Genomic DNA, 18,865 nt, shown 5'->3' with positions numbered 1-18,865 from the left:
TCCCTGTATATAGCCATGTTATTACCTGGTACTCCCTGTATATAGCCATGTAATTACCTGGTACTCCCTGTATATAGCCATGTTATTACCTGGTACTCCCTGTATATAGCCATGTTATTACCTGGTACTCCCTGTATATAACCATGTTATTACCTGGTACTCCCTGTATATAGCCATGTTATTACCTGGTACTCCCTGTATATAGCCATGTAATTATCTGGTACTCCCTGTATATAGCCATGTTATTACCTGGTACTCCCTGTATATAGCCATGTTATTACCTGGTACTCCCTGTATAGAGCCATGTTATTACCTGGTACTCCATGTATATAGCCATGTGATGACCTGGTACTTCCTGTATATAGCCATGTTATTACCTGGTACTCCCTGTATATAGCCATGTTATTACCTGGTACTCCCTGTATATAGCCATGTTATTACCTGGTACTTCCTGTATATAGCCATGTTATTACCTGGTACTCCCTGTATATAGCCATGTTATTTTCCAGTCTTTATTGTTATTCATTAGTCACTGTGTATTTTTTCCTTGTGTCAATATTTTTCCTTTATCTTTAACTCTGCATTGTTGGAAAATGACCTGTCAGTAACCATTTTACTCTTAGTCTACACCTGTTGTCTACGAAACACGTGACAAATACATTTTTATTTTATTTTATTTCTCAGCCTTGTAATGTTACCAGAAATGGTATTTGGTGTGCTACTCCATTTTCTGGGCAGCCATTTTGGAAAATGGAATCTTGAACATTTACATTTACGTCATTTAGCAGACGCTCTTATCCAGAGCGACTTACAAACACTCCTAAACACATAACTGTTAGTCCATGACACCACTGACAAGTATAATGTTTGAGCCGGGATGCATATTTGCATAAATCTCTTGAAATCGTATAATAATCCTAATAAAGACAGTCAATCTGCCAAATCTAATGTCTCAAGGTGCAATATGTCACCCACCAGGAATGACTTCATTTCTATTCAGTGACCCACCGTAGATTACAGCTAGGCTAATTTCCCCTCTCATGACTACGCAGAGTCACAACACAGCAGGAAAAAGATGAGTTTAGCGGAACCTCTTCCTTTCTTCATCGGATTCATGGATTACATCGACTATCATTCTCAGCTGGACTCTCGTCATTACTGCCATGCAATCTCATTCGGAGCCTGTTGGTACATTTTCCACACGGCGGGGAATGGGTTTGAGATCTAGAGGTCTACTGCTGCATCGTGAACGTAAGAAGGGACACACTGGTAGAATAGAGTTAATTTAGCAACACTATGAGTAAACAGTTTTCTATTATACTTGGAAAATCTATTCTGTTGTTGACATAAATAAGACACTTGGATTTGTAGCTGTATTGTTGGGGAATTTACACACAGCAGGACAGGCCATGAGTGTCTAAAATTAGGTTTTGAAACAGTAACAATATATATTCTTGTCTGACTGAATTGTAATGTTATTTTTCTGTACTTGGAAGATGTGTTCCACTGAAGCCTGTAAAGCAGTAAGAGAAACACCTGGATTTCCCTTTGGTGCAACTGTATATTATTTCAGTGTATCTGTAAACAGTTTCCATATGTCAGCAGTGCTGAACCACAATATCAGGAATAATAAAAACAATTTCTTTATGCATTCTGAGTTGTAGACATCTTCAGGAGTTGCCTTGCCACCCCAAGCCGGCCGACAACGATACAAAAACTAAAAGTAATACATATTTGTCATTTACTTAAAATCATGAAAATATCTTTTTGTTTTGTACAAACATTAAATACAGCTACAATACAATTTGATACATCATCTTTATCCAACACAGGTGAGCTCAACAAGCGTTTCCATGACTACAAAGCCTCCAACAAAAATAACAATAGTTTTCTTCTCCGAGTCGACCGGTAGTCAAGGATTTCATCTTGGATCATAACATGTGTGCAGCACTTGACAAAAAAAAAAAATTTGCCTTTTTAAGCAGCCAATGAAAATCACTAGTCACCAAAGCACAGGTAGGAGGAATAGAAGTGAGGGAAGGAGGTAAGGGAAGGTAACAAGGAGGGAGGAAAGAAAGAAGGGGGCATAAAGAGTAAGATTGAGTGACATCTCATCATCTTCTCAACCACTTTGTAATGTCAGATGACAGAGTTCAAGCGATTTCAGTTTTGTACAGTTTCAACCCTATTTGGTTGGCTTGCGTTAAGTGGGATAACCTCTGTGAAGACTATCCATCTGTTCCCAAAGAATGACAACATTGTCAACATTATTTCTAGGTCAAACATTGGTATACCAACATCTGTTGTCATTGGATGTGTCTTAAAGGTATAGTTCACCCAAATTCCAAAATTACACATTGGTTTTCTTACTCTGTAAGCAGTCTATGGACAAGGTATGACAGCGATCCATGCTTTGGTTTAGTTTCCCTGCCACTGTTTTCCAAATGCTAATGTTTGTGCATTTTATGCACAAATCCCTACAAGTCCTGGTACTGATATTAGCATTTTTAGCGCATCAAATCATCTACATGTGACTGTATTGAGCTTCAAAATCAATTTGGGATACTTTCGGATAATTTAAACATGAGGCGTGACAAATGCTAATATCTGTACCAGGACCTAAATGGGATTTTGTGCCACAAATGATAAAACCTTAGCATTTGGAAACAGTGCCAGGGAATTAAAACCAAAGCACAGATTGCAAGTCATAACATGTCCGTAGACTGGTTCCAGGGTAAGATAACCAACGTGTCATTTTGTAATTTGGGTGAACATTCCCTTTATTTGGCACCCTTTTCCTTTGACCAGGGCCCATAGGTTGCACTATATAGGGAACATGGCGACATTTGGGACACAACCAATAGTGAGATTGTAGGTCGTAGATTGTACTGTAAAGGCGTTTACAGACGGGCCACGGTAAGCGGCGAAGTTCTCATAGACTTCGATGGGAGTAGTGTGGCGGGCGGCAAAATACGAGCAGTTCTGTAAGCGGGCGCGGTTCATGGCGCTTGCTCCGTGAGCGGCTCCGCTGGCTTGGAGCTCAAGGCGCCAAAATATGAAATCAGCTGAAGTCTTGAGCGGCCGCTGCACATGGTTGACCAATGAGCGTCGTTCATCTTGTCAACCAATCAAACAATGTTTTAATGACAACATTCGAGCTGACAACAACCGGGATCACTGGTCCCTACAGACGGTAGGCGGATTCTCTCACGGTTCAAATGCCGTTTACCGCAGCCCGTGTCTAAGCGCCATAAGTTGTAGTTTTCTCTAGTCTGTCTGCCTGCCTATTACATTTTTAGTCATTTAGGAGACACTCTTATCCAGAGCGACTTACAGAAGCAATTAGGGTTAAGTGCCTTGCTCAAGGGCACATCGACAGATTTTTCACCTAGTCGGCTCGGGACCTTTCGGTTACTGGCACAACACTCTTAACCACCAAGCTACCTGTCTGTCTGTTTATCTGTCTGTCTGTTTATCTGTCTGTCTGTCTGTCTGTGTCTCTCTCGGACCAAAAGTATCTAGCATTTCTTTGTTATCCATCCAGTTTATCAGCCAACACCATATTGCACTTCTACTCTCATCCTTGCAGTCACTGTGACTTTTGACATTAAATAAAGGTTCCCTATACCTCAGACCAGGGCACATAGTATCTCGTTCAGTGTCCCTGCTTGATCCCTTCAGGGCCGAGGTCCTTTCCCTTTTCTGTAGCCTTTCTAATCTGACCTTTCGTTCTGCTGTCCAGAATGTACTTGCAGTAAGGTCCTGCTCTGCTGTCCTTCAGAATGACAACATGGCTGACAACATGGCCAAGTGGATCTCTTCAGTTCCAAATACCACAAGTTCACTGGCCAGTTGTAATGAATACAACGATTCTCAGCAGAACCACACCACCACCACCAGGGGGAGCAGTAAGGGGAGGAGTAGACCTGGAGGGCCCAGGAGGAGCGGGTGGAGGAGATGGAGGTGGTGGAAGAGGAGGGCGTGACGGAGGGACGACTGCCCAGACGTCGGGTAGTCCTCGCAGGGCCCAGGACCCTGGCATCGTGCCTTCTCACACAGGACGCCGTTGAAACCCGGAGCACAGTGGCACCGCTGGTGGTGGTGGCACGTTCCCCCGTTCTGACAGAGAAGCATGGCGTTGTCACACACCCGAGCTGTGAAGAGAGGGAGGGAGGCAGGGAGGGAGAGAGAGGGAGGGAGGCAGGGAGGGAGAGAGAGAGAGGGAGGCAGGGAGGGAGAGAGAGAGAGGGAGGCAGGGAGGGAAGGGGGGGGTGAGAGAGGTTAAAGGGTAGGAAGCATTCGTTTTTACTCACTAATGTAACAACAGTGTGGTTAAAGACTTAGTGGCTTAGTTGTGGTCACGATCTGTTTATCTATAAGTACAAACATAGTTATGTTTGTGGGTTATTACATATTTATTAACTTATTTCCGGATAACCTCTAAACAACCTGCAATGCACTATTTCTCAACGTCATATGGAGGATCTACTCTCTGCTACCGAGTTCGTATGCTAGCTCTGTAGCTAGCTCAAGCTGGCTAACATTAGCCACATCTCATGCTATTCACAGACTTTTTGGCCGTTATCTAGTGGGAACCTGTCAGCACGGCAGGCTCTGGTGCTTCCTTGCCGTGGGCTCAAAACGAAAGAGAAAATCATACCTGCTTGTTCTAATAGTACCTCGTCTGTCTCCTTTTTATTTTGTCAACTACGGGAGTTTTGTAACTTTCTCCACCTTGCTTAGTGCTAGCTAGCTAGGTGACTGACATCTGGAATCTATCTATTTTGGATTTCGGCCCAGTGAAGCGCCCGCCTCTCCCTCACTTGGTAGCTAACTCAAAGTTTTACCATCGGATGGGCCCCAAACATCAATCTGTACGTTTTTTTTTCGGTGTACTTTTTACCCCAATTTCGTGATATCAAATTAGTAGTTACAGTTTTGCTCCATCGCTTCTTGACACACTGCCCGTTTAACCCGGAAGCCAGCTGCACCATTGTGTCGGAGGAAACACTGTGCAACTGGTGACTGAAGTCAGCGTGCATGCACCCGGCCTGCCACAAGGAGTTGCTAGAGCGCGATGGGACAAGGACATCCCGGCCGGCCAAACGCTCCCCTAACCCGGACGACGCTGGGCCAATTGTGCGCTGCCTCATGGGTCTCCCGGTCACGGCCGACTGCGACACAGCCTGGGATCTAACCCGGGTCTGTAGTGACGCCTCTAGCACTGCGATGCAGTGCCTTAGACCGCTGCGCCACTCGGGAGGCCCTGTTAAGTTTTAGTTGTGTTGTGTTAGTTGTGTTCTAGCTGGTCTCCAGAAGTTGGGCTCTAGCTTACTGACCATAACCGTGGTGATTGGCTGGCTAGGCTAATAGCTAGTTGGCTGGCTAAGTTAGGCCAATAGCTAGTTGGCTAGGCTGGCTAGGCTAATAGCTAGTTGGCTGGCTAAGCAAGGCTAATAGCTAGTTGGCTAGGCTAATAGCTAGTTGGCTAGGCTGGCTAGCTTGCTGGCTAAGATAACTGCATATACAGTGAGGGAAAAAAGTATTTGATCCCCTGCTGATTTTGTACGTTTGCCCACTGACAAAGAAATTATCAGTCTATAATTTTAATGGTAGGTTTATTTGAACAGTGAGAGACAGAATAACAACTAAAAAATCCAGAAAAACCCATGTCAAACATTTTATAAATTGATTTGCATTTTAATGAGGGAAATAAGTATTTGACCCCCTCTCAATCAGAAAGATTTCTGGCTCCCAGGTGTTTATACAGGTAACGAGCTGAGATTAGGAGCACACTCTTAAAGGGAGTGCTCCTAATCTCAGTTTGTTACCTGTATAAAAGACACCTGTCTACAGAAGCAATCAATCAATCAGATACCAAACTCTCCACCATGGCCAAGACCAAAGAGCTCTCCAAGGATGTCAGGGACAAGATTGTAGACCTACACAAGGCTGGAATGGGCTACAAGACCATCGCCAAGCAGCTTGGTGAGAAGGTGACAACAGTTGGTGCGATTATTCGCAAATGGAAGAAACACAAAATAACTGTCAATCTTCCTCGGCCTGGGGCTCCATGCAAGATCTCACCTCGTGGAGTTGCAATGATCATGAGAACGGTGAGGAATCAGCTCAGAACTACACGGGAGGATCTTGTCAATTATCTCAAGGCAGCTGGGACCATAGTCACCAAGAAAACAATCGGTAACAGACTACGCCGTGAAGGACTGAAATCCTGCAGCGCCCGCAAGGTCCCCCTGCTCAAGAAAGCACATATACAGGCCCGTCTGAAGTTTGCCAATGAACATCTGAATGATTCAGAGGAGAACTGGGTGAAAGTGTTGTGGTCAGATGAGACCAAAATCGAGCTCTTTGGCATCAACTCAACTCGCCATGTTTGGAGGAGGAGGAATGCTGCCTATGACCCCAAGAACACCATCCCCACCGTTAAACATGGAGGTGGAAACATTATGCTTTGCGGGTGTTTTTCTGCTAAGGGAACAGGACAACTTCACCGCATCAAAGGGACGATGGACGGGGCCATGTACCGTCAAATCTTGGGTGAGAACCTCCTTCCCTCAGCCAGGGCATTGAAAATGGGTCGTGGGATGGGTATTCCAGCATGACAATGACCCAAAACACACGGCCAAGGCAACAAAGGAGTGGCTCAAGAAGAGGCACATTAAGGTCCTGGAGTGGCCTAACCAGTCTCCAGACCTTAATCCCATAGAAGATCTGTGGAGGGAGCTGAAGGTTCGAGTTGCCAAACGTCAGGCTCGAAACCACAATGACTTGGAGAAGATCTGCAAAGAGAAGTGGGACAAAATCCCTCCTGAGATGTGTGCAAACCTGGTGGCCAATTACAAGAAACGTCTGACCTCTGTGATTGCCAACAAGGGTTTTGCCACTACACTAGTACTAAGTCATGTTTTGCAGAGGGGTCAAATACTTATTTCCCTCATTAAAATGCAAATCAATTTATAACATTTTTGACATGCGTTTTTCTGGATTTTTTTGTTGTTATGCTGTCTCTCACTGTTCAAATAAACCTACCATTAAAATTATAGACTGATCATGTCTTTGTCAGTGGGCAAACGTACAAAATCAGCAGGGGATCAAATACTTTTTTCCCTCACTGTACCTAACATTTTTTGATAACTGGTTAGATGGTGTTATGTATTTCCAAAACTTGTATTTACTTTAATGTAGCTGTGAGCTAGGTGTTAGCAGGCTAGTTGGCAACCTTGCAAGTTAATTTGAAACAATTAATTCATAAAATATTTGCTTGTAAGTTGGCTGAAAATTCAATTGAAACCAGTAGACATGACTGCAAATGATTTGGTTTAATTTGAAGTTCTACATTTTAAGTTATTTCTGTTGGAGTTTACATTGTAGGGAATAGGCTGGCTTGCCGGGTCCTCCGTGTTACATCACACCCCGGAAAAACACGACATGACTTCGGCATTCTTCGGAATTCTGATCGGTTTTATGTAAAAACTAAAAAATAGAAAAGTGAGGTGTAACTTTTCATTGGGACTTTTGATGTGTATACTAACACAAATCCATATTCATATACAATAATAAGTAAAACAGGAGAGAAAAAGAGGAGGCCATCTGTGAGTTCGGTTACATGCATACAACAACACCATTATTGTGAATAGTCAGATTGATATAATAGTTAGATTTAAACGTTTACATGATTTGCAAGAAGAACGATTTCCCCCCCCCAAAAAATCCTGTTTACATACACACATCTGAAATCAGGCTACCTGATGGGACTTTTGATAAATGCAGAAAATCGCCAATCAAAATAAACGTTCTACCACAGCGACCATGTTATTTTTGTGAAGCATATTTGATTCTGAGTTCGGACATATAAAGTTTGTATGTGAAAACTATTTCTAAGAGGCATACTTTCAGTTTTTCCAAACTCACTTCACTCGCGAAAAAAGAAGGAAGCTAGCGCTGCTCGTGCTAGCACATGCGCAGATCAAATGCACCGCTATAACTCTGATTAAGGCATTTAGATGGCCTAATAATTTCAAAGATTGCTCAGAAAACCAGATGTTTTAATCGGTGTATTAAGATAAGCAGAGTAATGTGTTTACATGACCAATACCATAACTGGCCTACTGCCATAATCAGTTTAATATCGAATTATTAGTGTATACGTAAACGTACTCTGTGAGTATTGGGACACATCCGCTCACAAACTCTGTGAGTATTGGGACACATCCGCTAACATACTCTGTGAATATTGCGCTCACGTACTCTGTGAGTATTGGGACACATCCGCTCACAAACTCTGTGAGTATTGGGACACATCCGCTAACATACTCTGTGAATATTGCGCTCACGTACTCTGTGAGTATTGGGACACATCCGCTCACAAACTCTGTGAGTATTGGGACACATCCGCTAACATACTCTGTGAATATTGCGCTCACGTACTCTGTGAGTATTGGGACACATCCGCTCACAAACTCTGTGAGTATTGGGACACATCCGCTCACAAACTCTGTGAGTATTGGGACACATCCACTCACTTCGGTTTCAAAAAAGGAGTGAGACCATAGAAGGAGACCTTGCCGAGGTACAGTATTTTAGAGACCATGGGGGATTTGAGAGAAAATAACACTGAAACAAAGGAACCAATAACCCACAGCAGGCTATCCACGTGATTGGCTCTCAACTAATATGCTCGCCATGTAATTGGTTCCCTCCTACAAGGCTCTCCACGTGATTGGCTCCCTCCTATTAGGTTCTCCACGTGATTGTCTCCCTTCTATTAGGCTCTCCACGTGATTGGCTCCCTGCTATTAGGCTCTCCACGTGATTGGAGAGCCTGATAGGAGAGCCTGATAGGAGAGCCTGATAGATACCAGGCTCTCCACATGATTGGTGCCCTCCTACCAGGCTCTCCATGTGATTGGCTCCCTCCTATTAGGCTCTCCACGTGATTGGTGCCCTCCTACCAGGCTCTCCATGTGATTGGTGCCCTCCTACGAGGCTCTCCACGTGATTGGTGCCTTTGAAATGTAAATTGATATGTGCAGGTGATCACATTATAGTTCCTTGCTGGCTGGAGTAAACATCACAGGAAGCAAACACTATGATCCGGATGTTAGGATTGTATTGAAATATTGTAACAAACACACACACACACACACACACCTTTGTTAAGGTTTGTTAGTAATGACTGTTTTGTAATATTCGTTCCATCATTTTTGCATGTTCTGAATGACATAGGGATGTAAACGCAATGCTATTTTTGTGAAAATGGATTGAATAAAAAAAGCACATTTTCCTCCCTCTCTTACAGAGAAACCTAAGATTATATAATATTTGCCAAGAGATTGGAGTATAATTGGAATCTCGTTCCTGCATGAATGTAATTTATGATTCTGTGTAAAATGGCTCTGGACCATGTATGAGAGCACGGTGCAAACAACAGGGGCTTCATTTATCAACCCTGCATGTGTACAAAATATACCACAAAATGTGCAAAATGTGCCAGTTTGCACGCAAAAGTTGGCATTTTATAAAAATGTAACTTGAAGCGAGAGTGTGCTCACCTCCCCGCAAACTTTAGAACGTACGTAAGCACATCTGCTAGTGGTTGAAATATTGTATCGCAAGCTGGCAAGTAAGTATTTTGTGTAAATAGGGGATATGATGAAAAGCGTATTTATAAAAACTTAAAACTGGAAAACATATTAACAAGAATGCAGCCATTTGCCGTTAGTGAGAAGAGGGAACATCTATGTGGTTTAGTTTTTAGAATCTAAAATAATTAGACATAGGAATCTTTTCCCTATATATATTGTTTTCAGAACCATTGCAGAATAAATTCCTCACCTTTTCTGGCCGTGATGGGTTCATATTCCCGAAGGAGACATACAACAAATGATCATGCACATCTCTCATTTAATTGGACCTAGTAGCCTAGTAAATAGATAGGCTATATGTATTTCGAGTTTTGCAATATCATAGGCAGTGCCGTTTATAATACTGGTATACAGTTGAATTTTAACAGGTGAACAGTTGATCTTATGAAGTAGACCTTAGTCAGCTACTGTAAGTACTGTAATTCTATTATTATAATTTTTTTGTAGCCTGCCTTACGCCTCATGTCCATCAAACTCTTTGCATTCTGGCAGAAGTCATTCATTGTCAATGGAGCAGTTCGCAACGCTACGTTGAGGGGTGCCGCACAAGGCTGCGGTGTGTTCTGTGTACCGCATACGTTCAATATTCGCGGTCAGTCCATCAAATTAAGGTTAGGGGGGGAAAAGTCGATGCGAAACATTTTTTTAATTCAAACGTTCTGATGACAGGTCAACGACAATTTGCCATTGTTTTCTCGTTCTGAAACTGACAGTCCTTTTGCAGATACAGCATAAAGTACTGCTGAAGATGAAAACATTCTGCCAACACAGTAAATAGATCGCTAGCCTATTTAAAATATTTGACAGTATGGGTAAGGCTACAGTATTGCTGTGCGATAGGAGCGCGACATCATTTGCCTATTTATTCTCAGAGCAAGGCAGGACAAAGAAACTCACTAATCTATTGATAAACTAACAATTCGTCTTTTGTATGCCATGGCTAGCCTGAACAGCTTCTACCCCCAAGCCATAAGACTGCTAAATAGTGAACCAAATAGCTGCCCGGACTATCTGCATGGACCCCCTCACATTCGCTGCTGCTACTGTCTATTATCAATCCTGTTGTCTAGTCACTTTACCCCTACCTACAGTATACTGCTGCTACTGTCTATTATCTATCCTGTTGTCTAGTCACTTTACCCCTACCTCCAGTATACTGCTGCTACTGTCTATTATCTATCCTGTTGTCTAGTCACCTTACCCCTACCTACAGTATACTGCTGCTACTGTCTATTATCTATCCTGTTGTCTAGTCACTTTACCCCTACCTACAGTATACTGCTGCTACTGTCTATTATCTATCCTGTTGTCTGGTCACTTTACCCCTCCCTACAGTATACTGCTGCTACTGTCTATTATATATCCTGTTGTCTAGTCACTTTACCCCTACCTACAGTATACTGCTGCTACTGTCTATTATCTATCCTGTTGTCTAGTCACTTTACCCCTACCTACAGTATACTGCTGCTACTGTCTATTATCTATCCTGTTGTCTGGTCACTTTACCCCTCCCTACAGTATACTGCTGCTACTGTCTATTATCTATCCTGTTGTCTAGTCACTTTACCCCTACCTACAGTATACTGCTGCTACTGTCTATTATCTATCCTGTTGTCTAGTCACTTTACCCCTACCTACAGTATACTGCTGCTACTGTCTATTATCTATCCTGTTGTCTAGTCACTTTACCCCTACCGACAGTATACTGCTGCTACTGTCTATTATCTATCCTGTTGTCTAGTCACTTTACCCCTACCTACAGTATACTGCTGCTACTGTCTATTATCTATCCTGTTGTCTAGTCACTTTACCCCTACCTACAGTATACTGCTGCTACTGTCTATTATCTATCCTGTTGTCTAGTCACTTTACCCCTACCTACAGTATACTGCTGCTACTGTCTATTATCTATCCTGTTGTCTAGTCACTTTACCCCCTACCTACAGTATACTGCTGCTACTGTCTATTATCTATCCTGTTGTCTAGTCACTTTACCCCTACCTACAGTATACTGCTGCTACTGTCTATTATCTATCCTGTTGTCTAGTCACTTTACCCCTACCTACAGTATACTGCTGCTACTGTCTATTATCTATCCTGTTGTCTAGTCACTCTGCACCTACCTAGCCTCGTAGCGACGGGAAGCTTGGGGAAGTTCCATGGCAGAAATCAGCCAAAGAGAGGTCGGAACTCAGTGTATATAAGTGACGCCTGGCAATACATCAAACCAATCCAATGCCTTGCTTGGGCAGAGCTCCATAGGTGCTCACCAGATTAGTGCCGTAGGAGAAACAGTGTGTGAGGACTAAACATGTCAACACAACAAGCACTGGTGACAAAACATTTTAGAATGTTTGCTGGTTTTCACAGCATTAATCGATTCTTTTGAGATGAGCTAAAGCTGCAGTAAGAGGTGGGAAATGGTCTATAAAGCTGACCAGATCAATATTTTAAATTTGGACGTTTCTGAAGTGATAATTGGCTGTAAAGGCTAGCATGAGGGACAAGAAGCATCTAGAAACAATGAGGTTTGTTTTGAGAAAAGTCAGCTAACCTTGTAAACTGCCTAGGTATTTCTCTAACTAACTAGCTAGCTACTAGCCTAGGTATTTATCTAACTAACTAGCTAGCTACTCGCCTAGGTGTTTCTCTAAACTAACTAGCTAGCTACTAGCCTAGGTATTTCTCTAACTAACTAGCTAGCTACTAGCCTAGGTGTTTCTCTAACTAACTAGCTAGCTACTAGCATAGGTATTTCTCTAACTAACTAGCTAGCTACTAGCCTAGGTATTTATCTAACTAACTAGCTAGCTACTAGCCTAGGTATTTATCTAACTAACTAGCTAGCTACTAGCCTAGGTGTTTCTCTAACTAACTAGCTAGCTACTAGCATAGGTATTTCTCTAACTAACTAGCTAGCTACTAGCCTAGGTGTTTCTCTAACTAACTAGCTAGCTACTAGCATAGGTATTTCTCTAACTAACTAGCTAGCTACTAGCTAGCTCATTTTCTCTCACGATTATAAAGCCAACAAAATGTTAATAAAAACAGCATATTATTGACCTAAAAGGTTAGCTGTGACATTGATCTAGTACTGGTACTCCCTGCATATAGCTCCATTCTTGTATATTTAATTTGATTCCTCGTGTTACTATTTTAATTGTATTTTTTTTTTTTTTACTGCATTGTTGAGAAGGGCTAGTAAGCAAGCGTTTCACGGTAAAGTCTACACCAGTTGTATTCGGCACATGTGACAAATACATCTTTATTTGATTTGATTTGGCTGCATTGGCGATGCATGCCATATGATAAGCTGATTCACATGGCTGATCTGCTGAGAGAGAGTGACAATCAAATAAAACAGATTGGAGATCTTACAACTAGATAAAAAGGAAATGTTCATTTAAGAATACAACTCAGAAACACAGACACATTAGAGACATAAACCCTTCCTCTCTATTGATTGTGATATGTGATAAATCAACATTGACCCTAGTTCATTTTGAATAATAGTTTAACAATTAAAACAAGTTGAAACGCTTCACTTCAAAGAATTAACACTTAATCACTTCAAAATGTACAAATATGTCTAACTGGTATGTAAAGATGAGACATCTTAGTCTAAATAACAATATATCATTGAGTAGTAAAAACTAGGGTATTATTACTAAAGCATCATTTCAGGGGTAACAAAAAAACACAATGTTGCTCCACTGATCGCTGATCTACTGGGTGAGCAGACTTCTATTCCAGCCCAGCAATAGCACACTTGATTATCAACTCATTAGATTTGATAAGTTGAATCAGGGATGTTATTGCTGGGCTGAAACAGAACCCTGCACACCCAGCAGACCTCCAGCAGGGTTGGCCTGCTCCAATTGTAATAGGTTTATACATTGTGTGACGTTTAACTGTGTTTTTGTATACAACATTTGCTAACATAGGTAGACATACAGTTAACCCATGGCATATGGGATAAACTGTTAGTCTCTTGGGACATTCATTGGGACCTCTCTCTTCATCTGCTAACAGGCTTTCAAAGCTTTCCGTATCTGACGACAGAAAACATCACAAAGAAACAGGCTTCATTATACTAAAATTAGACAGCACTGAATAATATGTCGCTATTGTCTCTCTGTCCTCAAAGTTTAACCATCTAGGGACTGGAACTGGAGAATCTTTTCATAATGTCCTCCCACAATATTACCTGTCCTGTCCAGTAGCCTACACTCTCCCGTTACTGACAGCTGGAGCTGCAATGTCACCCTCTTCCATGGCTGTTATCTACAGATGCATTTGGAGACTGTGTTATTCATTTACAATGATTAAATTGGAGTTCTACAATGGCGCCGGAGGGGATGGCTGTTATCTACAAATGCATTTGGAGATTGTTTTTAATTTACAATGATTACATCAAGATAGCTAGCTGGTAGGAAGTTAGCTAGCTGATTACATTTAATTAACTTGGCTAAACAGTGTGTAAAGTTTGCTAACTAGCTAGCAGCTCAGTTGAGTTAGCCTACAAAGTGGCCTATTGTAGCTAGCTAATAATACATAATTTTCTACATTTAAAAAAAACATTTACTTATTTACCGTTTTTTGGGTCCTTACAAAAACAAATGAATAGGCAATCTTCATGATATTTTAGGCGGTAGCAAAGCGCAGCCAGCGGCCATGTGGACAAACGGACACGAGGAAAACAGTGTGTTTGTCACCAGAGCGGTTTAGAAAGGGTTGTGATGTTTGACTTTACCAGCGTAATCAACTTTCAATTTCAATAAATATAAAATCCCAGACTGTCGGCCACACCTGATAACTTGAAAACTAGCACTTGAAACTAGCAACTAGCATAGGCAACAATCCTGGATGGAAAACAGAGAGGCACATAACACACAGCACCCCTTCTACGGTGTGTGGGGGGAGGGTTCTTCAAATGTAACATCCAATCAAAATCTAGCAGCCGGGAGCAAGTGGACCATTCAAATCATATTTTGCAATACAAAATTCTCCAGACCTAAAAGGGAGGCGTGACAACAAGGTGATTTTGGAAGTATGGCAATGTGAAATCAACCGTGGCCTAATAGCAATAATTCCAAATCATACAGTAAATAAAGGGTGTTATTGTCGCCATTGAAAGGTGAATCGAGGGCGTTTTCCAGGCTGAGTTTTAATGCTCATTCACGCTCGCCCAGTTTTACGACAGGTCTGATTTATATTGGGAAACATACGTCGTGTGTATGGCGTGCGCCAACTTTATAAATCTCAATATGACTTTTCAGAAATGGCGCACGCAGAAATGTTGAGTTAAATTTACGCAATGGTTATAAATGAGGCCCCAGAACTATATAACTACGTCTCAAATGGCCCAATAGAGCTCTGGTCAAAAGTAGTGCACTAGGGAATAGGGTGCCATTAGGTCAAAAGTAGTGCACTAGGGAATAGGGTGCCATTAGGTCAAAAGTAGTGCACTAGGGAATAGGGTGCCATTAGGTCAAAAGTAGTGCACTAGGGAATAGGGTGCCATTAGGTCAAAAGTAGTGCACTAGGGAATAGGGTGCCATTAGGTCAAAGTAGTGCACTAGGGAATAGGGTGCCATTAGGTCAAAAGTAGTGCACTAGGGAATAGGGTGCCATTAGGTCAAAAGTAGTGCACTAGGGAATAGGGTGCCATTAGGTCTAAAGTAGTGCACTAGGGAATAGGGTGCCTTTAGGTCAAAAGTAGTGCACTAGGGAATAGGGTGCCATTTGGGACGTTACCCCTGACTACGCCAATACACTAAAGAGATGAAATGACTGGAATAACGATGTTGAATTTCCAGTGGACATTTCGGTGCTCGAGCATTCATAATTATTTCTCAACATTACTTTGTTTTTTGCATTCTTTGACGGGTTGGGGGAATTTCAATGGCGAAGCATTCACACTATTTCTCAAAATATATTTATTTTGAAGGTTGTCTATAACCCCATTCAACGAAGGATAAAGATTTGATGCATTGGGTAGCTAATACTTGCTATTGTTTAAATGTATGGCTGTTCTCAGCTTCTCAGCTGCATCAGCGGACTGATGTTCCGCCTCAGATTCAGATTCCAAAGGTCTCTAATCTGCAGACTTTACAGAGTTTACTTTGTTGGCAGTTGTTCTGTGGATTATCCATCTGCTCCACGTCCTCCAGAAGACCCAGAGACTATTGTCTTTCCCCCAGCATCTGTAGGCCTGATTAACTGGGCTTAGGAAGGGTTGGAGGGGTGGAGCGAGAGAGAGAGAGAGAGAGAGAGAGAGAGAGAGAGAGAGAGAGAGAGAGAGAGAGAGAGAGAGAGAGAGAGAGAGAGAGAGAGAGAGAGAGAGAGAGAGAGAGAGAGAGAGAGAGAGAGAGAGAGAGAGAGAGAGAGAGAGAGAGAGAGAGAGAGAGAGACTGGGTTATGAAGGGTTGGAGGGGTGGAGCGAGCTAGAGCTGAGAAGAAGCCGAAGACAAACTGTTTTGATGGATTCCAAGAGTAAAAACGCAGTCAAATGAGTGGGATGTGGTAGAAGTGAGCAGATTTAGTGAGGATTTAAGGTATTGCATGAGAGGAACATGCTGTGCAGTACTGTCTGTATCCCACATAGTAATATTAGTGCAAAGCCATGTAGGATCCAGACCGTATCCTCCGCTCTGTGTCTTGAGTTGACATTAAATAGATTACTTGCAGGGTCTCCATTAGATGTTTTTTTTTCTACAATACTACCAATACAGTTCTGTCATATCTACTGTATTAGTGAAAACTAATTTACTTAGATTTCTAGTTCATCTCCTCATGCATATGAAGATGAACATAACCGTGATCAGTCTTTAATGGTCAGTATAGTGGTAGTAATGACTCTCCATAAAAGGAGGCTATCCTTGATATGGTAATCTACCTTGTCCAATCCAACTATCATTAGCACTCCTCTAGACAGACACGTGAGAAATCTCAAAAGAGTTTCTCCCTCTCATTGAGCCCTGAGACACACACGCACACACAGACACGCACACACAGACACGCACACACACACGCACACACGGGTACACACACGCACACACACACACGCACACACAGACACGCACACACACACACACACACACACACACACACACACACACACACACACACACACACACACACACACACACACACACACACACACACACACACACACACACACACACACACACACACACACACACACACACACACACACAAACCCCATGCTGAGTCCCTCTGAGACGTGCAGCATCACATCTTTGTCAGAGGGTGTGACATTCTCTGCAGGATAACTGTTAACACAGATCCATCCTTGGGGCATGGTGTACGTGTTTGTGTGTGTTTGTGTGTGTTTGTGTTTGTGTGTGTGTGTGTGTGTGTGTGTGTGTGTGTGTGTGTGTGTGTGTGTGTGTGTGTGTGTACTGAACGTCTACTGATTGGACAGCAGAGAGACTCAATGACTAGGATTTAGACTACAATATGTTTGAATGGTAGCTGTATATTTTAATGGTATCACAAAAACCTGAAGAGCGAGAGCAGCGCTTTTCCCTCCCTAATGATATATACTGTAAATTCCAAAGAATGCCATTTCATTAACTTCTAAGGAAATAATGACTGAAGTGTATGCCACAGCATGCCCCCTAATCAGAGCCCTATTATATACTGTGGTTATGATCAGGTATTATTACAGTGGTGTAGCTACTATAGCGTTTAGCCTACTGCATAGATATTGTCACAGATCTAACCACAACCTTAGTGGATACTTATCTAACCACAACCTTAGTGGATACTTATCTAACCACAACCTTAGTGGATACTTATCTAACCACAACCTTGGTGGCTACATATCTAACCACAACCTTAGTGGATACTTATCTAACCATAACCTTAGTGGCTACATATCTAACCACAACCTTGGTGGCTACATATCTAACCACAACCTTAGTGGATACTTATCTAACCACAACCTTAGTGGCTACATATCTAACCACAACCTTAGTGGATACTTATCTAACCACAACCTTAGTGGATACTTATCTAACCACAACCTTAGTGACTACATATCTAACCACAACCTTAGTGGCTATATATATAACCACAACCTTAGTGGCTACTAATCTAACCACAACCTTAGTTGCTACATATCTAACCACAACCTTAGTGGCTACTTATCTAACCACAACCTTAGTTGCTACATATCTAACCACAACCTTAGTGGCTACATATCTAACCACATCTCAATAACAGGTGCAGACATTCCATTTGCTTATAGTTATTGTCTCCCTTTCTTTCTGAAAAGCTACTTTTTAGGTCAGTTTATTGCTTAAAACCTATTCAGGCATCTCTCTGGCTCCGCTATACCTTAAAACTGTGAAATATTGATGTTCTGCGATAGTGTAAGAGTGATATCTGTGAGATATGGCACCCTGCGATGTTATATGGAATGGAGAGTGACAAATCAATATTCCAGAACTCCGTCACTTGCTATGATTACCTGGTGAGAGAGAGAGAGAGAGAGAGAGAGAGAGAGAGAGAGAGAGAGAGAGAGAGAGAGAGAGAGAGAGAGAGAGAGAGAGAGAGAGAGAGAGAGAGTGAGGGAGGGAGATAAATATCTATATATATATACAGTGGGGGGAAAAAAGTATTTAGTCAGCCACCAATTGTGCAACTTCTCCCACTTAAAAAGATGAGAGAGGCCTGTAATTTTCATCATAGGTACACGTCAACTATGACAGACAAATTGAGGAAAAAAAATCCAGAAAATCACATTGTAGGATTTTTAATGAATTTATTTGCAAATTATGGTGGAAAATAAGTATTTGGTCACCTACAAACAAGCAAGATGTCTAGTTCTCACAGACCTGTAACTTCTTCTTTAAGAGGCTCCTCTGTCCTCCACTCGTTACCTGTATTAATGGCACCTGTTTGAACTTGTTATCAGTATAAAAGACACCTGTCCACAACCTCAAACAGTCACACTCCAAACTCCACTATGGCCAAGGCCAAAGAGCTGTCAAAGGACACCAGAAACAAAATTGTAGAGCTGCACCAGGCTGGGAAGACTGAATCTGCAATAGGTAAGCAGCTTGGTTTGAAGAAATCAACTGTGGGAGCAATTATTAGGAAATGGAAGACATACAAGACCACTGATAATCTCCCTCGATCTGGGGCTCCACGCAAGATCTCACCCCGTGGGG

At 42.1% G+C, this 18,865-nt stretch overlaps 1 protein-coding gene across 1 annotated transcript in view; it reads right to left on the bottom strand.

The window, feature by feature from the left end:
- Positions 1-3,437: 3,437 nt before the first annotated feature.
- The window catches only part of LOC121534666 (netrin-G1-like), a 186,285-nt gene continuing 170,857 nt past the window's right edge, over positions 3,438-18,865 (bottom strand). Inside the window, exon 7 of the mRNA XM_045205939.1 lies at positions 3,438-4,154. Within this exon, the coding sequence (XP_045061874.1) occupies positions 3,874-4,154 (281 nt within the window). The 3' untranslated portion in view covers positions 3,438-3,873. The remainder of the gene's footprint in view (positions 4,155-18,865) is intronic.

The sequence above is a fragment of the Coregonus clupeaformis genome, chromosome 21 (genome assembly GCF_020615455.1).
Source record: "Coregonus clupeaformis isolate EN_2021a chromosome 21, ASM2061545v1, whole genome shotgun sequence".
In the NCBI taxonomy this organism is placed as follows: domain Eukaryota; kingdom Metazoa; phylum Chordata; class Actinopteri; order Salmoniformes; family Salmonidae; genus Coregonus; species Coregonus clupeaformis.
Note: the sequence above shows the minus strand (reverse complement) of the source record. Positions and strands in the feature narration are given on the sequence as shown.